Below are 21,056 nucleotides of genomic sequence, written 5' to 3'. Positions count from 1 at the left end.
ACATGGAATTTCAGAATGGAAGGACTAATTTCAGTAAAATTACAAACCAACTGCAATGTAACCTTAACCTTAACCTTTTTTTCATTACACAACCTTTTCATTATAATTTTCCCCATGCCTTACCTTGCTCTTGCTCTCCCTTGAGCATCCAAGTCAATAGTTGGCACTCCGACCCGAACAAACCGTGTAAAAAGAGACTGTTCCATGTTTGAGTATTTTTGAAAAGCCATGTTTTTAATGACTGGTGGCAACTGATGATGATCCCCAATCATTATCCACCGCTTTAATCGGCTGAACCCATCCTGTGGGTTCTGTTAAATATAAATAAGATTCTAGCATTAGCATTATTATAGATGATTAATCAAAAACTATAATTGTACTATAAATGATTGAACTGATTTAGTATCTTAGCTTTGACGTCTACACACCAATTACATAGTGACTCAAGTTTGTGATCCCTGGTCTAGTATTACCTTTACAAATTAATAAACTATTATTTCAGTAGTTTGATGTTTGAATAGAAAGAAGTCATTTAAATATTACATTGATGTAATGCTTGAGTGCTTACCTGCAAAAGGAGTGGTATAAAAGTTTCAATTTCCAATATCTGAGCAGCCTCTTCCATTAAGATATTATCATACTGAGAAATGATAAATGAAATATATTAGCCAGTCAGAAATAGAAATACTGCAAAGGCAATTGAATTAAGATGATGGTTACTTGCTTACCAAAAGGCAGATAAAATATTGTATAGCCATAATCTTTACAAAATCTCTACAAAATTACACAGGTACAATCATTGTTTGGAAGAGCAAACAAAAATAGGGATAATCTTTAGTATAACTGACTTCTGATTAAAAAAAAACTCAAGATAACATATTTAAGGAAGTTTTTATGTGCTATGGTATTACCTTAAATCCCAGCTCAACTAAGTCATGGCGTTTCAATGCAGCATGAGTACAAGTCATTGCAATAATCTTCGCTTCCTTCACAAGTAAATATTTTGATCTGTCCAGCCCACTACGGAGCAGTTCAAATGCTCTAAATTCCTACAAAAAGAAAATATATATATAACTAAAATTCTATGAAAAAGATCAGAATAGTAATGTCTTCGATAAACTGTTAAATTGTCATCAAACAGAACAAATATAATCCAGAGTGCTAGGGCTCTATCTGCACATCCACGCTCTACATAGAGCTGTCTTTGGAGGCCATACAGAAGCTACAATGGAGGCAGAATGCAATGGCACAGGAAGTTACAAATGCATCACAGTATACCCATGTAACACCATTACACAGGATTCCTATAGACCAGAGTTCCCCAAGCTTTCTGGCTTTCCAGACGGGTGGGAGGGGGAGAGGGGATGGTTCCGTGTGAGCAGCCAGCAAATGTGCATGTGCACGCAGGTTCATTTGCACAAGCGGCATACACGCGCACCCAGCACTTCGTGAAAAGTGAGAAGTGCCTCCCCCGTTTCTTCCTGGGATCCCCAGGACACAATCATAACAAACTGCCTCTGCACATTCACTTGGAACCTAGTTACTCTTCTCCTTTTCTACCTTATATAAAGATTTGGGAAGGTGAATCATACCATGTTTCCCTGAAAATAAGACCCTGTCTTATATTTTTTTCAACCCTGAAATAAGCACTTGGTCTTATTGCCATGCACTCAAAAGCCCGATTGGGCTTATTATCAGGGGATGTCTTATTTTGGGAGAAACAGGGTATCTAGAATCTTTTTGCACAGCAACAGTTACATGTGTTCACCTTCATTGAAAAAAAAAATTCTTACATAAGTCTAAATGAAGATTTTCAGTCATCCAAGTAGAGTGGTCTGGAAGTTGACTTCTTTCCTTGTTGGTTCGAAACATTTTGCTGCTTATCGAAGTAGCTTCTTCAGTCTTCCAGAGAAGTTTCATTCCTCACCTAATCTGGAGAGGCTTGTTAGATGAGCAGGCAGAGTTGCTGAGATGTAAATGTTCCAACTCCTAAATCCTTTACCTAGGTAGGTTATTAAGGGTGGCTTTAACCCATGGATAAGGAGCAAAATGTTTCAAACCAAGAAAAGAAGTCTAGTTGCCATGACTCAACTTTCAGGCAAGGGTAAAGAAACAGTACACTGCCTAAAAATTAGTATTAAGCAAGCATGCATATCCATTAAAAAAAGAATCTTTACCCCACTCAAAGTACTTTAAATTTGGGAGATAGTGGGGATGTTGTAGGTAGGTTTTTGTCTTTTACATGGGTTGAAAATTTAGTGTTTTTAGTTTACTATGTTCATTACCTTTATCAAAGGTGGGGGGGGAGTATTCACTGCTCAATAACATCTAATTTGAAGGACCTTATATACATCCATTATAACACTGAGGGATAGTTACTTTTTTCTAACTAAGAATGAGTGTCAGAGTATTACCCTATTTTGTTAATCTTACCTCAAGTTGAGTAAATATTTTCTTAATATGTCTAAAACATCCTTCAGCAATTTCCATATCTTCAGTGTAAGATTTGCCTTTAAAAATTGGCTGAGGGGCATTTGCAAAATATTGACGAAAAGGAAAAAAGTTGCAGATATCAGCAACTTCAGACGGCTTGCTGCTTTTAACTTTCACTTTGCTCATATACTCTTCCCAGCGAGACATTACCTAATTTAAAAAATAAAAAACATTAATACAGCCATAGTCAAAAGAGGCGTGTACATAATTATGGAAATGCACTATGACTTTTGCACCTTGCTCCCATTACAAAAGCATCCTTCCCCACCAAATCTTCTTGACTATTGTGACTCAATATACATGAAGAAAAGAGCCAGTACAGTGTAGTGTTTAAGGCCTTGGTAAGGCCCCACTTGGAACACTGCATCCAATTTTGGCCGCCACAATGCAAAAAAGATGTCAAGACTCTAGAAAGAGTGCAGAGTGAAGAGCAATAAAGATATTAGGGGACTCGAGGATAAAGCATATAAACAACGGTTGCTGGAACTGGATATGTCTAGTCTTATGAAAAGGAAGATTAGGGGTGATATGATAGCAGTGTTCCGATATCTCAGTGGTTGCCACAAAGAAGAGGGAGTCAAACTATTCTCCAAAGCACCTGAGGGTAGAACAAGAAGAAATGGGTGGAAACTAATCAAGGAAAGAAGCAACTTAGAACTAAGGAGAAATTTCCTGACAGTTAGAACAATTAATCAGTGAAACAACTTGCCTCCAGAAGTTGTGAATGCTCCAACACTGGAAGTTTTAAAGAAGAGATTAGATAACCATTTGTCTGAAGTGGTGTAGTTTTCTGCCTAAGCAGGGGGTTGGACTAGAAGACCTCTAAGGTCCCTTCCAACTCTGTTATTCTATATCTGATTCTATATCTAAGGCTAAAACCAAGAACATGTGAGTTCTAGTCCCACTTTCGGCACAAAGCCAGCTGGTTAACCTTGAGCCAATCACTCTCTCTCATTCCTAGGAAGCAGAAAAAGGTAAACCACTTCTGAAAAACCTTTCTGAAAGAAAGTGGCTGACCAGGAAGTTGCCAGGAATAAAAAAAACTGATTTGAAGGGACTAAAAAAAGACCCCTCTCCATGAAGGAACACTATTGAAAAAGGAGTTTGAAAACTCCTGGTGGCTCAGCAGACTGATAGCATTGTGATTAACACCAGCTGTCTGCAATTACTGTAAGTTAGAATCTCACCAGGCTCAAGGTTGACTCAGCCTTCCATCCTTTCTAAGGTAGGTAAATTGAGGACCCAGTTTGTGGGGGCAATAAGCTGACTTTGTATAAATATACGAAAAGTATGAAGGCTATTGCTTAACGCATTGTAAGCTGCCCTGAGTCTCAGGAGAAGGGCGGCATATAAATCAAATTTTAAAAAAAATATGTGGAAACATTACCCTTTTGTATGTGGTTTTTTTTAAAAAAAATCTATTTAGCTTTTAATTGGAATTTGGGCAAAAACTAAAAGGACAATACTTTATTTCCTTTCAGAATGTATATCATAATGATTGAAATGGATTAATGCATTCAAATATATACTATGAGAAAACCACTGGTCTTTCTAATTATGCTTCCTAATAGATATAAGTTGACAGCAACAAAACAAATAAAAGTATAATTACAGCATTAATTGCAACTTATGTTTTAAAACAAAACACAACCAAAGTTTCAGTCAAAATTCTAAAAGGTTTTAGCCAATTTCTAACTATGCTTGTATTTGTAATATCGTCATTTAAGGACATTTAAAACACGAGCATCTTATATTCAAATGTGCCTCAGACTATTCAAAACCATGCTATTGCCAAGGCTCACATATTGTTTCACTTAAGGCAATGAATGGGCTATAGGACATGGTTGAACAGCCTTCAGAGTCTGGATACTATCTACTGTCAATCTCTATCACTTCAGACTGTAAATCTGGTCTATTGGGTTCTTACTTGATATAAAAAGAAATGGCCAGCTGTTTCACAAGTATAGGACACATCTCCTGGGACACCCAAACTCTCTTGTAATCGCCCAACCTCTCGCAGAAGTTCCAATCTCCGAGACAGAACATAGTTTACTCTTCCATACCTGCAGATCAGATTAACATAAGGAAGAATAAGATATATGACTGAATTGAAAACTCCTTCCACGTTTTATTTAATTTCAAGTCAGCCTTTAATATATTCCCCTCATTATTGTGGTAATGTATATATACCATATATATATACATTATCATATAATGAGGCATATACTGTATACACACACACACATGTATACACACACACAAATATATACATATATGCCTCATTATTATATGATAAACATTTATAGCGTGTAGGTTGAAATATCCAGAAATAGTGTAAAATGTTCTTTACATGTCCAGAAATAAAATTTGCCTAGGAGAGAAAACCACACCATAAATATAAACAAATCTTCCTGATCAATCCTTATTCATTGCTTTAGGCCTAGGGCAATGAATAAAAAAGAAAACATAAAACTTTTTTTGTGGGGGGGGGGGAGAGAGATTGTGCAGTTTCACTTTTTTTTTGCTATTGACTCACCTGCTAAAATCTTTCTCAGTTTCCAATTCTTCTTCTCCATGACCAAGACGCAAGAGGTGACGCTCATCGACATCTAAAGCCATGATTTTCTCAAACAGTTGGTTCAAAGCCTAGAGGTTAACAAGAGGAATCAAAAGAGTAGAAAATTAGATGCTAATGAAGGGAAGTTTGATATTCTGGAATAATTGTTTCTGTTTTGAGGAGAATTAAACTGAAAACAAAGATGAAGAGAATATTTACATTAGGTACCAAATCACTATATGCAAGGTCTGATTTGTGCTTTGAAACAAACCCACACTTTAGAGAAGGGATGTCAAACTGGCGGCCCATGGGCCAGATGCGTCACACACAGCTCACACCCACTCAGCTCTGTGAAAGGGAAAAATGTCACAATGTCACATGACACCGAACGTTTGACACCCATGCTTTAGAGACATTTCTTTAATTTGGTTCTTTTATGCATGTATATATATATATACATATGCATTTTTATTTTGCTTTTATTATTTGTATAAATAACTCAAGGCAATGAATATCCCTAATACTCTTGCTATTTTCGCCAAAACTAAAAGAATGATTGGCCCAAAGTCATGCAGCCAGCTTTCATGCTTAAGGGTGGACTAATAATCTTAGCATATATCTTATCTTAGTAATCGTATCATTGCATTATGTTAGTAATAGCTTAGTAATCATATCATGTTGTCCTAATAGGTATGTTGGGTATGGATAATTGCTCTCTCTCTGTCCTTCTCTATTAGTTTCAATAGAACAATCTTCCATGAATTTGTCTAATTCCCACATTAAATCTTAATCAGATTAGATCTAATTAAATCAGCAACTAATTTAAGTTAATTATACTTGAATGAAGAACATAAAAACACTCTTCATCTGGTTTGCCAGAAGAGTTCTATTGCTTTGTATACAAATCCTAATCCAACTAGATCAGAGGTTCCCAACCCCCAGTCTGTGGACCAGCACCAGGTTGCGGCATGACAGCAACCGGGCTGCACAAACAAGCAAAGCCTCATCTGCGGATGTAGGCAGCACACAAAACCGCACACCCTCCAGTCCACAGAAAAACCTTTCTCCACAGAACCAGTCCCTGCTGCCCATAAGACTGGGGGCAGCTGAAACTAGAGATAAACTCAGATACCAAGAGCCTCTCTGCAAACAATTCATAATTAATGGACAACACCACTGAAAAAGTTTTCTCAGAAGTCCTTAAATACATTTTAGTTTTACACAGCAAGACTTGAATAGCTACCACTTTATTCAGTGAAGGATTGACATAAATGACAGTAAGGTCTGTCATAAGTAAGATTATATGGAAATGTTCCTTTAGAAACTTGATCTCAAACCATTTTCAGTTCTAAAGATTAATTCCTGTAGTCTGAATGGATTTATTTTTTCTATTTATGTTGTATATCACTATACATCACTATATCACTGATCCCCAGAAATGTCACCACTATAAATATGTCTTCTGACCTTGTGGTGAATTTCAACAGTGGTTCAATACCTGCTCAAACACATCCAAACCGATAGTTTCCCAGATCGAATTAATATAGCAGTGAAAAAGATTATTTCCTTTCTAACTGGGCCACTTGTAAGGTAATTTGCAAATGATGCATTTCTTTGTGAAATTAAAACAAAGGCAACTCAAAAGCAATAAACATATGGTGTGTTTACCTGATTGGAATGTGTAACAATCAGAGTCCTCTGCTCAGGAAAGTTGTGATAGAGGTTAGATATTATCTGCACTGCCACATCAGTTTTACCTGTACCAGGTGGCCCTACTACCTGCGGGGGAAAAATACATAATGTATTTGGCATTTTACTCACTCGAGGAAGAGCTGTTAAAAAGTAAAAAAGTCAGAACTATCAGAAAAATAAGTCTTTTTAACAATGAAGCTATCACAAGAAAGAACATTATTTAGGAGGGAATAAAATGTACATTTTGATTGGGAAGTGAAAGCACGAGGAACAAAATACCAGGAAGGTCTAGAGTCTAGATCTTTAACATGGTTCTGAACCAGAGTTTATTGGTTCTTTTATGATTTTCAGCAGGAAAATCAACTGAAACTCCAATTAAAGGAAGTCAATTTTAGTAAGCTTGCACAGTAATAACTATTGTTAGAAAACATCTAAAATTCAATTCTTTTCCTTTTTAAATTTCCATCGAAAAATATGAAATCATTTGCTAATGACCATACTGAATATTGGGAACCATTTAGTTTTACAAGTTTGGTAGAAAAATGCAAAATTTTTCTTCACTAGTGATTAATAAAGTATATTATTTGTTATTACCATTGTCAAACCAGGTTGCATTCCTGCCCTGATCGCTTCAATCTGGGTATGAGTAAATTGTATGGTATTGCTGCAAATTGAATAAAAATCAAATCAGTTAATCCAGGGCATGGCATACTACTTCCAATTTAATTTATTTGTATTTGTATTTTAGAAGAATCTACATATAGCAACAGAAAAGAATTTCTATTTTAAAAATCTATATAATATTACTTCAAGTCATTATACTACTTTCCAAAATGAACCTACAGGTCCCCATATGTAATTAGAGTGCTACAAGCCCACTGACTTAAAGCAATAATTTAATCTAGAAATATTTTAGTACAAATATTAAACAGGTGATTCAGTGCTAAATAAAACTACCAATAAAACTATTCACTAAAGTATCTACATCACTAAACAATATAATACGATCACAAATATTAAAGTTGTACAAAGCATTAAAGACATGCTCACAATGTATTACCAAAAACAAAACTCCCCCCCCACCCCCCCAAAATTCATTAAAGCAGCTCCATCCTTTGCAAGGCTCATACGGCTGCTTTGAAAGCTGATTCCAACTGCTCATGTATGCATAGAAAACACTTTGCTTGCCAGCAAAACAAAGTGACTATGCATCGGCAAATTTACTGCAATTAAATAATGACATCATTCTCAAATCATATTATGCAGGTAACTCCAGATCATCTAAACGTGAGTTTTTAAATAGTTTAAAGACAGAATTACTCTAACAAACATGCCCTTAATATCTGGATTTGTTTGAGTTAACAATATCACATATGTACTTCCACAAAAAGCTACCACAATATTACCGCTTAGGTTGATTGTATGGGTAAGGACCTCTGTTAGGGATGACATGTGGCTCAACAACTAGTGTTTTAGAACTTTCAGTATTTTCTTCGTCACACTCTTTCCGTTTCTTTCCTGCCTCACTTCTGACTGGAAATGTTATCCTATTGAAAAAAATCACAATCCTTCAGATTTAAATGCTACTTGATTGTTAAAAGACCATTTTAGACACGGAATAGCCCTCTTGAATGATCAGAACCATCAGAATCATGTAGGAAACCATCAGAAATTTGTAGGAAAAATTCAAAAGACAATATGATGCAGAAAAACTGAGTTTTGGAATGACTGGAGATCAAGAGTACAATTTTTAAAATAAATGGTTCTAAGAAAACAAACCTGAATCAAGAAACAGTTCTATATACAAGACGAGAATTGATGTCAGTCAGTGACAACACAAAATAAACAATTTTTTAGAGGAGACAAAAACAGGGAAAACAATTAAAAGCTGAGATTTCATACTAATAAAGTAGAAATTAAGAGAAATTTAAAATTTGCTTTATAATCATAGAAGAAAGCCTGCATTATTGAGCTATTGAATTACAATGGCACAAAATATACTGTTTGGAATGCCCAGAGGCAAAAATTTCCTCATGCAGTTGGATGGCCATTATGAGAACAGACTTCTGGATGACATGAGCCAGGGGACTGATCCAATAGGGCACTGGTTCTAATGAACTTGTTTAGTGATTACAGAAATACATTTCCCAAGAATATAATGCATGCATATTTCATCAGTGAGTAAAATTAACAGTGCCATTATTTTAATGAAAGACATGCTTATTAAAAAAGACTTTCACATTTGTACAAAGAAGAACATCTCACCTGAATGGAGGAATTTGCAATGCTTGGTCTTCCACTGTTACTTTAATGTTATATCCAGGAAAGCTAGCTTTTAAGTGATCAATGGAAAGGAAGGTATCATTAAAATCCAAGCAGGCAATCTGATTTGGCATTTTTGAATAGTGAGCACTGCCAGGATCACCATAACCAAGGATAATGTCATGCAGCCAATTAGGAACGACACACTCTGTGTTCATCAGATTTCTTATAGTCTCCAGAACAGCCTGTAATAATTTATAAAATGCATGATAACAACATCATTCACCATTCATCACTCATATTTAACTGCACATAACTTATTCTTCTGCTGTTAATACTTTTAATTTTACAGACATTTCTGCTCCAAGAACTATATAGAAAAAGGTTGAGAAAGCAGAAGGAATGAAATAAAATGAATAATTTTAAGTTCATCATTTGAAGGACCATTAGGACATACTGTAATCTAGTGCCTGGATTCAGTAAAGGACTGGATGAGGGCCATACAATGAATCAATATTGAATCCTGGCAGGATGAAGATGATGCTTTCACAGATGTCATATTTCTTTATGCTAGCAGTCAACATAAGACTTTTACCAATTTTCCCTTGCAAACTCAGCAAAGGAATCACGCTTCTGCTATCCATTTGATAAATTATTCAACATTTGTCATTAGTGAGAGCAATTTATCTTATTTTCTCTCATGTGAGTTAGGACTCGTACAGCAACTAAAAGATGATAATCCTCTAGGATGCAGCTATCCTATAAGGAGGCTGAACCTAATCAATTGGTTTAATTTTAAACCTGAAAAAGTGAAATTAAAGACACTGTCAAGCCCTTTTGGCATTATCTTGATGTCTGACTATAACTAAATTGCAAATAGTCTTTCAGAACTTCAAAGGAAAACAATCTACAATAAAAGTCTGAATAATCGTTTTTTGCCTTTGAGGCACTTTAAAGCCATTTCACTTAGAAAAAACAAATGCCATTTTAACATATTTATTGCAATACAAGCAATAGAAACAGATGGTTCTGTGGGATATGTTTGATTATTTGTCTTGGAATTTCACCATCACTAAACAATGCTTACTTAGCATTCATTATTCTTCCATTGCATTAGTAATGAGATTTAACTGGAAGCAAACATTTAAGTCTATTTTATGTTTTTACCATGGCTGGTAGCAGAGATTGGATAGAGACAACTGAAGTGCAAGGAAAGAAACTAAAACTCCTTTTTAAAATTTGTGCTTAAACAAATGTTCTGAAGGGTAAAACACAAACTACTTGGGAAAAGAAAACATATTACAACTTACTTTAAAATTGTTTTCTTTGGGTTTTCTTCTCATTATTATATTAAATGTTTCATATACATCTTCTGTTCCACTTTGGATGGTACTGGCCATATCTTGTTGATATTGATTAGGATCCAAGAAAATTCTATATGTTCTTGAGTCACCTTTAAGTCTTGGTTTGGGTTCCGGCCCTGCTTACAATGAAATACAAAATTGATCATATACAAATTAAAAAAGAAAAATAATAAAAAAAGTCTTTTAGAGATTGTAACCAGTCCTTTCCAATTTATTCCACTTTTTACTGTTTCTTTCCCACATAGCCTGCTCGCTCCAATATTGCATAAAATTGTTTGTTTTTCTTTATCACAACCAATGAACAACATTCTGAAAGGAATACCTCTTTTACATACTATTTTGAAACCACAATGGTATCCAAAGAGTGCACTCCATTTCAATGTTGGATCACTGCCTTATTGGCATAACCTTTGGCCAAAGTGTATTTGCTGAAATGTATCAAGTTAAAATGCATTGTTCTGACCTCAGAAATGTTATGATGTTGTTCCAATCACTCCAGAAGGGTTCTAAATCTAAACTGCTCCCAGTTTAGTTTAAACATTATTGCACATCCCACATCTTTACATTAGATATATACCACATTATCATTGTTTGGTTGGGTTTAGATAATGAATCTGAAATGTTAGTTTCAGAGTCTCAACATCACCAATGTTGAGAATATAATGGACAAATATCCTCAATGCTTAACTCAATGTAAGCTGCTCTGAGTCTCCGGAGAAGGGCGGCATATAAATCAAATTAAAAAATAAATAAATAAGCTGATACTGTTCACAGCCTTATTTGCTCCTCCCTACACTCCCTTACACTAATAAAATGTATTTCGAGAGCATTTTTCTTTTTCCAAGTATAAAAACAACCAATTCAAAACTTAATCAATGACAACAGCAACACAAAACAAAGTAAAGAAAGCCTTGGCTGACAAAATCTATCATCTCAGCTCTGTCCCTTCAGAATGAGTACTTCTTTAACATTTTTGGAAGTTCTCATTAAGGGTTGTGACTGCTGCTATTGAAAAAGTGACACATATTAAAAGGCATCATTCTGATTCCAGTTTATACCCTCTCACATGGTTAGGGATGAAATTTTACAACAATAACAATTTCAACGACAATTTTAATATCATACCTTCTTCAATGACACGTCCCTTATCATCCAGCATACCCTGGATTTCACACCCCCTGACATAAACAAGACCAGTTTGTTCTACAAATGGCTGCCTTCTATCAAACTTGGTACCATAAGGTTGAGTGGGTCGGACGGTAATTAGAAAGCAGACATCATGTTTGCGCAAACCTAAATGTAATGAGAGAGGAAAACAAAACAAATTCATTTTTTATACTTTTAAATATAAATTTAAATATAAATAAATGTGGTTTAAGAGAATACAATTTAACTCCATGGAAACAAAGTCAAATAATTTGGAAATAAAACTGATGTACTTATTCAATAAAACATTATTTTTGTCATTGGGCTTTCAGCAGTGTGCTTTTATTTATACTGATCTATAGACCAGAAGGTCTCAGTCAGAAATGTACAGCTTTACAAAGGAATCCATGAGCTATATTTACTGTTCTCAGACAATCAATTGGGAGAGTTCTCTTTCTCCTCCCCTTTCCATTAATCTTCTGCTACAGATGTTCATATCTTAATATTAAATTTCCTCATCAAAGTATGTAATGATCTGCCTCACAGCACTCAAAAATATTTTTTACTCAAGGATTCCAGGGCAGGCTGTTATGTGTTAATACCAGTGTAAATATTTAAATAGCAATATATGCTGATTTTAACTTTGTAATTTATCATCCCCAACACTGTAGTGCTGTTTTCATTTTTGTTGCTCTTTTGAATTCTTAAGGAAAAACCAGAGAAAAGTAATTAAATATATACCTGCTATCAGCATGAACAATATTATATTACAATTACACTAAATTTGTTCTGCAGTAGCAAGAGTTCTATATAGATTCACAAAAAGATGGATTAAAATTAATTAAGAAAATACATTGGATTTTAACAGGGATCCCCCTCGAAAATATATGTACGTACATTTAATATGGGGCTTGGTAACATGTGTGATACACACATACACAAAAACACACACATATATATCAATCAAGGAAGCACATCTTGCAAGTTCTAATATAGAGAAGCAGAGTTTTCTCAATGTTCCTTTCCTTTCCTTTATATAAATTATGTCATTTCCACATTCCTTAGTTAGTTCAGCAAGATTAGAACTTTTATTAATGCCCATAAAATGCCCAGTTGATTTTGGATCGCCCTGTGGCCATCTAGCAAATGATTTTAAAAGATATGTTCACATTATTTTTCTATTTAATTAATTTGCCTTTCGGTAAATGGATCATGACACATAATACTGTATATTCAACCATGACAGATGAGATGAAAATCCCAAATTATATGCAGATTATCAGTCCTGTCCCTGTCATTCTTGAATGTTCTAGTTCTGCCTTCTTTAGACCCTGAGGGCTTCCCTTGCTATCCTGTAAAAACACGATTCTGGATTGTGAGAAAACATATTAAGCTGATCTTCCCATTCAATACGGTATAGTAGGAACAAATGTAGTAAGTGAAGACACACATAAGCCTTCTGTGATTTAGAGAAATAATATCTATATAGCACTACCCTATCAATAATTCAAATGCTAGCCTTGTGAAGGTGGATATTGATCCTTGATAAAAAATTCTAAATCTAGAAATTAGGTATGCTTTACAAAATTTTTAATTATTTTGTAATGTTTATATGGTTTGCCATCATGCTAACAGAAAGAGTTAAAAATAATTATCTATTTGTGACTTTGAAGATTACAGTTCTCTATTCAAACTGAAGAACAATATACAGAGCAGACATAACATTTGACAATTTGTACCATTTACATTTTCTGAATACACTATAATGGATTTTTACAGGTTTAACATTAATTTGAAATGAATTAATGACCTCTTAAGGATTTGCTATACCAACACACTCAAACATACCTTCCCATTCATCTTTGATGTTGTCTCTAATGTTCAAGTTAATTGTAACATCTGCACGGACTCTCATTGGCCAATTTTCTCCTATGTTAGGCTTTGCCACCTCTATGATGGTGAAAGAGACAATGGGCTGTGCCATTCGAGCCCATCCACCAAAGACAATACCACCATATTCTGATTGCCTAATAACCAAGATCAGAAATAAGGAGCTGTAAACCTTTAGACACAAAAAAACCCTCATTACAAACTTTTTTCCAAGGATTGAAATTCCTTAAAAAGATCTCTAGAAACAAAGCATAAGAAATAACCCATTTCCTTCAAAGCATGTTTCCATCTAAAAAGCACCATAATTAATCTAGCCAGTTGACTAATTATACCCTTTCCAATAATCTGATCCTGTAAAATTTCTAGGTGAGCATGAGAATAAAACAGAATGAAATCCATTCAACATTCTTTTAATTTAGTTAATTTCCCATAGCTAAGGGGAAAAAAAAAGAATGACAAAACAAAAAGCATCATAGGCATAAAAAAATCTTTTTAGTACAGGTAGTCCTTGACTTATGACCAAAAAAATTTCTGTTGCTAAGTGAGACATTAGTTAAGTGATCTTGCCCCATTTGATGACGTTTCTTGTCACAGCTGTTAAGTGAATTACTGCAGTTGTTAAGTTAACAACACAGTTGTTAAATGAATCTGGCTTCTCTATTGACTTTGCTTATCAAAAGGTTGCAAAAGTTGATCACATGATCCTGGGACACTAGGATCATAAACATGAACCAGTTGCCAAGTGCCCAAATTGCGATCACACGACTACGGGGATGCTGCAACGATCGTAAGTGTGAAAAACAGTCATAAGTCTCTTTTTTAAATGCCGCTGTAACTTCAGACAGTCACTAAACGAATTGTTGTAAGTCGAGGACTACCTGTACATACCATATCTTTAATGTTAACCACTGTGTATGTTACCATGGTTTCATCCTACTGACACTATCTTCAATGTCTTGTCTGATTTCATAAGTAGACTCCAGACGAAAGAGGTTGAAATTTCTCAGGAGGTAATCATGAAGAGTTAGAAACTGTAAATTCAATTTTGGGAGGGCAAGACAGCCTGGAAGAAAAAATGGATGGGAGAAGAATTTATCTCTAGTTTCTTCTGGGAATTAATTTTTTGTATTAAATACTGCAGCTGCAACTCTATGCTATTTACCAGCAAGCAAGTCTCACTGAATTCAAAGGAACAATTTCTTTAGAGTAGAAATACAGAGAATTACAAATCCAAGGCAGAGATCTAAACTTATTTTGTCACATATACAAGCATATATATTGTTCATAAAAAGTGGAGCAGATTACACGCACTGGTTTCCTCTTTCAATGCAATCTGTGTTTGAGTCAAGAGACTAAAGATATCACCCTACAAAATATATATATTTGTACTCCTGAATGGACCCAGCTGAGTTGTAGTCAGTCTACTCTAAGCCCATATTCAAATATGGATTTGTAGACATATTTTAATATTACACATACCCTCAATGTCAGTTTTAAATTAAAAGGTTAAAGATGTATGGATTAGGTTTGTACCCCAAAGACCCAGTGCCCATTTATTGGACAAGAAATATACAAAGGGAAATGTACTCTCATTCATGTTTTAGGGTACCTAAATCTACTTCACAGAGCATATATTGAAGAAGAGCATCGTATAATTGTCCACCAGCACATGGATAAAGGCCTGGATGACATAGTCAAACTCTTAGATTCCTTCCTTCTCTAATTATTATCTCTTAGAACTGTACAATATATTCCATTTCCAGTATTTCAATTATTGAAATGGGAGGATTCCATTCTGTAATGTTCCAACCTGGAATAGGCTTATCTGAGGTAGAACTAGTTCTAGAACACTTAAAAGGACACGGTCTGAGGTAAAGCCCTTTCAGCCCTGGACCATTCAGACTGACAATTCTGAGTGACATAAGATTTGCACGCACTATGTGCCTTTAGGGATATAGGTTTTCAATGATTATGTAAAAAGTCTCTTCTAGTTGCAATCTTTAGTAAATGCATTGCCCTTGGAAATTCCTGTTTTTACTGTAACATTATAAAGGAAGCTTGTGACTGCAGCAATAAACTATTCCTTCATATTTTTAGAGAGCCATGCTTTCCTTCCCAAGAGGCCTTTAGCACAAATCCTAGGTCTTCATAGGCTAATAAAATTTAGTGAACTCTTCAATAATCTTTGGGTTACAGAAAAATACAGGAAAATAAATATTCTTCACTAGCTTACTCTACCTTTTCATCCAACTTCTTTCTTTGTTAATTGTCTTTCTTATGTATTTTTTTCTAGAATATAGACCCAATAGGAAAAAAGGAAGCCACATCTTTCTATCTCAACAAATCAGGGAAGACAGCTATCCAAAGGAAATAGAATGAACGCTTTCCACAAAAAGATTCACTTAATTTTAAAACTCATTTTCATAAAATACCTTCTTGTATTCAGAAATCTAAATCTATTTCAGCAAGTTTTACCTTCTCCGGAATAGTATTCAGTTGGAACAATATTTTCATCCCAAATAATCTTCTCAGTGGGATACAGAGGCATCTGATTAAGCTGCTGAATTTGTGAAATTCTACGTTCATGTCGAGAGACCTAGGGGAAAAAAAACATCTTTATGAGTACTTGCCAATTGCTTGCAAATAAAATGTTCAGGTGCTGGAATTACCTTGAAAGCATCAAACAATTTGGTCTCTTTCTAGCCTATCAAAAACTTATCCAAATGTTAAGTTCTGAAGAAAAAGTCTTTCTGAAGACGTTCCTACTGTCAGAAGATTCTGACATGTTGGCTATATTACTCCCACGCAAGGGAATAATTATTTACCATTCTTTAAAAGAAAAAAAATCTATAACAATCCATTTGTTTTGTCAGGATTTTAGTTAATTTACACATTTTTGTAGATATGATGTGTGTGTGCTTCTCCTTTATAAACTGTCTTGAATATTTGTTTGAGTAGACAGTTTTTAAAAAATTGTATCAATAACCGGATGCACAATGCATTTTTATAACTACATCAAATATAGACATGAGGTTTACAATATACTTCACTGGTGATAACTGTCTCCAAAATTACTACTAATTGTTTTGACTGAATTTATTATAAGGAAAAGGTAAAGAATTAGGTTCTTTTAAAAATGTATTTCTCAACAGTTCATTCAAAGAAGCTAAATAATAATAGCACTGAATAGGAGGCCCAGGCTGGTTACAGAATACATGGCAAATGTCCACTGACACATTAGCAACATTGTAAAGAGATTTGGCTGACACCAAATACAAGAAATTGTTTGGAGTGACAATGTCACACAATATTTAGCATGGCTTCCATGCAATACAAAATGTGAACATAACTATAGCATGCTGGCAACTTGTCTACATACCAGTTTATGTACCTTGAAAAATGTAAGAAGAGCGTTATCAAACTACTATCCATGCAAACATTGTTTCCAAAATATTAACCAGTAGTTTTCTCACAGGACATATTGCCTTTGAAAATGCACATAACCAGTAATTAAAAACTGCCCAAATTGATAGCTATATCCTGTCAACGTGATTTTCATATTTGAATTTCACTGTATTATTTTTTTTGCTTGAAACATACACTGATGAAATAGAATTCTATTGCTTTTTCATTTTTCAAATAATCTTGACAATTCTTTGTGATAGTGAGATTTTAAATTAATTTTTTTTATTTTGTTCTATAAGTGTGTTTATTAAACATAGTTGAAAGATGAGATGCAAATTGAAATAATACTGAAAATAATAAACATGGCATTTTTATAGTGATGCCCTTGACGTGATGTCCCGGTGCCTGGAGGCCGTGCGGATCTGGATGGGGAGAAACAGGCTCAGGCTCAACCCCTCCAAGACCAAGTGGCTGTGGTTTCTGGCGTCCAATTATAGCCAGCTGGCTCCATCGCTGACTATTGGGGATGAGATCTTGGCCCCCTCAGAGAGGGCTCGCAACTTGGGTGTCCTCCTGGATGCGCAGCTGTCTCTAGAAGATCATGTGACGGCTGTGGCCAGGGGGGCTTTTTATCAGGTTTGCCTGATTCACCAGTTGCATCCCTTTCTGGATCGGGACTTCTTACGCATGGTCACTCATGCCCTCGTCACTTTCTGTCTGGATTACTGTAATGCTCTCTACATGGGGCTCCCCTTGAAGAGCACCCGGAGGCTCCAACTGGTCCAGAATGCAGCCGCGCAGGTAATTACGGGAACGACACGGCGCTCCAATGTAACACCTCTCCTGCACAAGCTGCACTGGCTCCCAGTAGTCTTCCAGGTGCAATTCAAGGTGTTGGTTACCATCTTTAGAGCGCTCCATGGCTTAGGACCTGGGTACTTACGAAATCGCCTTCTGCTACCGATAGCCTCCCACCGGCCAGTACACTCCCACAGAGAGGGACTCCTCAGGGTACTGTCCATCAAACAATGTCGACTGGTGACCCCCAGGGGGAGAGTTTTCTCTGTGGAGGCACCCGCCCTCTGGAATGAATTGCCCCCGGAGATATGGATGATCCCTGACCTACGCACCTTTCGCCGTGCCCTCAAGACGTTATTGTTCCAACAAGCTGGGCTGGCCTAAACATTAATTTTAATGGGTTGTTTTTTGTTTTTTAATGTTGTCGGGGCCAAATTATTTAATATGTTTTTAAATGGCTTTTAAATTTTATATATGTGTTTGTTTTATCTTGGCTGTGCATCGCCCTGAGTTCTTCAGGAGAAGGGCGGTATAAAAATTAGATAGATAGATAGATAGATAGATAGATAGATAGATAGATAGATAGATAGATAGATAGATAAATAAATAAATAAATAAATAAATAAATAAATATAGATGCCACAACTTTTTGGACTTTTCCTTTGTACCACAACGTATTTACACTGTCTGCTCCAATTCAGATTCTGAATGACCATCTGAAGTAACCCAAAGAGCTATAGGTAGACGAAGACATATACTATCACTTGCCAGCCTGTCATGAAGTGACATGCTCTTCAAAACCAAGACAAACAAACCTTAAAGAATTCATTTCAGCAAGAGTAACTTAAACTTACCAATAGCTCAAGCAGAAAGTATTTTTCATAATTTGTATTTTCTCCTTCACGTAGGGCTGGCAGTAAGCAGAGATATGAGGCCACCTGGTGGAGCGTATCTGGACTAAATAACAAAGAAATGTGTTAAGAATCATTCGTCTTTTATGAAAAAAAAAGGGCTATTTATTTTAATATTTTCATTTACTTCTATCATAAAAAAGAGACCAGGAATGATCTGCTTGGTCCAACAGTTCCAAGTAGTAAAGTTATACTATAGTGAAACTGCCCATATTCAGTTACTTTGGTAAAGGAACTTACTATGCATACAGTATTTCATCAAGATTTAGTGTTACGTATATGAGCAAACTCATGTATGTACCCAGGGAAGCACTCCTAAATTAAGACTTGCAAAATTGATTTATCATTATGCTCAAACAGAAAGTGGTGTGCTTAAGCAAATTGCTGGTTAATCAAAATAGAAATAATGAATCCAGTGTACACAGCTAGGTTCTTTAGTTTAATGGTAAAGACAAGCCAGATCTTATATAATGTGAAACTAAATGTCAAATGAAGCCAAATGAAGACATAGGAAGGCCTACTTGAGCATATTCTGGCCTACGCACCTTATGTGAAATGCTACATTGTGGTTATTAAATGCATACCAAATCATTATTGTGCAGATTCTTTTTAAAACCAGCAGATAAATTACACTGCTTTTTGGGCACATAAATTGCTAAGCACTAGAGTTGTGAATTGCAATTAGCAGAAATATTTATACAGGATATGCTTTTTGGAAACTAGATATACCTTCCACTCTTTCTTTTTAAACACTAACAGAATTACTGCCCTAAATTTAAAAAAAACCAGTTTAGTTATACATAACAGGGCATGAATCACAAAGTATTTTCATTTAACCAACCATTTCAGCTGAAAATATATAATAAAATAGTCAGATTTTTGGCTTAAAGAGCGGCCAGTCATTGCTTAAAATATCCTGATCAACACAAAAATCAAAAATTTGCCATTAAATATCTACCCAAAAAAACCCTTAAGCAAAGTATGATAATAATGTACCTTAGAGGCCCAAAAAACTTTAGCAGAGAATCACGTGTATCTACAGCAGATACATTTGAGAGGGCAAAATTGTAGAGTTCTGGAAAGTGTGCAAAGGCAGCTCTCTGAAAACAAACCAAGAATCAGGATTAGAATCAAAAATTCATATCATCTACATAATTTGCAATTCACAAGACAAACTGCAAACCTCTGAGAATTAGCTAAATATCAACAGCAAATAACACAATGCTTATTATAAACTTGTTTATTGCTAATCTTAGCCACTTTCATCTCCATTTACGCTATATATTTATTTACTCATTTACTCATCATCCGAACTGACTATAGCTCTGAATAATATATAGCACCAAATTAATAACATTAATAATAAAATATTATATCAAAATATAATACAGATTAGCATCCTCTTCTAATCTGTGAAACAGCATGTACATTTTGATACTATATATTATTTTTTCAACTACTGAAATTTTCAGTTTTGGCAATCTTTTTTTTTTTTCCTGTCTGGGAGAAGTTGGCTCAGTGGTTCCTCACGGACACCACAGAGGTCATCTCTCTCCACCCCTAGCTTTTAAAACATCTGTATGAAACCACTGGGGGAAGCCCTCCAACAATTTGGGTTTACAGTATGCTAATGATACCCAACTATATATTGCTATTCCAGACTGTGGGGCAGATGCTTTTGATATTCTACTCCTGGAGGATGTTGGGCTCTGGATGGGAGAGAACAGGCTCAAATTAAACCCAAAGTTGCTATTCATACATCAAGGTTCTCCTTTGGTGCCAATGTTATCCCTAACAGGAACGATATCTGCAGCAGCACATTTCTAATTCGGGAGTGCTTTTGGGCTTGTGGTTACTACTTGAACAGCATATGAAGTCTGTGTGTAGAGTGATTTTTGGTCAGCTTTGGCTAGTACACAAATAGTGTCCTTACCTGGTGGAGGAAGACTTAAATGATAGTAAATCACAGTCTCATTACAATTGCATAAGTATTTGCAATGTGCTTTACCTGCGGCTGTCTGGATACTACAATCAGTGCAGAATGTGATATCCTGTGTTTTCAATGCTTTCTCAACGCTTACACCTATATTGAGGGTCCTGACCCATTATGGGGAGATTTGGAGAAGGAAACTTCTAAAGAACAGCTTTCATTCCAGCGGTGCTTCAGAAGTCTCCTTCTCTAAATTGCATGATAAGAACTAAGAGGCTTTCAAAACAGTGAGAGAATTGAGCCCACAAGGAGAATGGTGCAAGCTGGCCTTGATAAAAAGCCCATGCCTTGCATAGGCTGAGTGTGCCTGTCAGTAATTGGTGAAGAACAATGAAGATAAGTGGGGCATTCTGCACATTCTGGTGGGGCAGCGAGCAGACCAAGGCCTCCCAAGCCTGGAAGGGTAGGGAGCATTCTGAAGCCTCCCTGGACCATAGCAGTTCTGCACACTAGTTGGCCAAATGGATGGCTGAGATACAGTAGGGTGGGGATAATTGAAACACCCCCGCGGTGATATATGCAAGTGCACTGTCAAGCACCCGAACTGA

The 21,056-nt window shown here is 35.6% G+C and overlaps 1 protein-coding gene across 1 annotated transcript in view; it reads right to left on the bottom strand.

Annotated features, from left to right (window-relative positions):
* The window catches only part of AQR (aquarius intron-binding spliceosomal factor), a 41,620-nt gene that overhangs the window by 8,076 nt on the left and 12,488 nt on the right, over window positions 1-21,056 (bottom strand). The window contains exons 13-29 of the mRNA XM_070940246.1: window positions 19,515-19,618; window positions 18,462-18,564; window positions 15,880-16,000; window positions 14,326-14,467; window positions 13,363-13,541; window positions 11,494-11,661; window positions 10,315-10,484; window positions 9,008-9,249; window positions 8,149-8,289; window positions 7,337-7,406; window positions 6,719-6,829; window positions 5,030-5,139; window positions 4,421-4,556; window positions 2,434-2,643; window positions 912-1,049; window positions 569-640; window positions 124-311 (exon numbers count right to left, since the gene is read on the bottom strand). Of these exons, the coding sequence (XP_070796347.1) occupies window positions 124-311; window positions 569-640; window positions 912-1,049; window positions 2,434-2,643; window positions 4,421-4,556; window positions 5,030-5,139; window positions 6,719-6,829; window positions 7,337-7,406; window positions 8,149-8,289; window positions 9,008-9,249; window positions 10,315-10,484; window positions 11,494-11,661; window positions 13,363-13,541; window positions 14,326-14,467; window positions 15,880-16,000; window positions 18,462-18,564; window positions 19,515-19,618 (2,405 nt within the window). The remainder of the gene's footprint in view (window positions 1-123; window positions 312-568; window positions 641-911; window positions 1,050-2,433; window positions 2,644-4,420; window positions 4,557-5,029; window positions 5,140-6,718; window positions 6,830-7,336; window positions 7,407-8,148; window positions 8,290-9,007; window positions 9,250-10,314; window positions 10,485-11,493; window positions 11,662-13,362; window positions 13,542-14,325; window positions 14,468-15,879; window positions 16,001-18,461; window positions 18,565-19,514; window positions 19,619-21,056) is intronic.

The sequence above is a fragment of the Pituophis catenifer genome, unplaced genomic scaffold, assembly GCF_029215685.1.
Source record: "Pituophis catenifer annectens isolate HBS135680 unplaced genomic scaffold, rPitCat1.0.hap2 SCAF_1, whole genome shotgun sequence".
NCBI lineage: Eukaryota > Metazoa > Chordata > Lepidosauria > Squamata > Colubridae > Pituophis > Pituophis catenifer.
The sequence above is the reverse complement of the archived record's forward strand: the minus strand, read 5'-3'. Positions and strand labels throughout refer to the sequence as shown.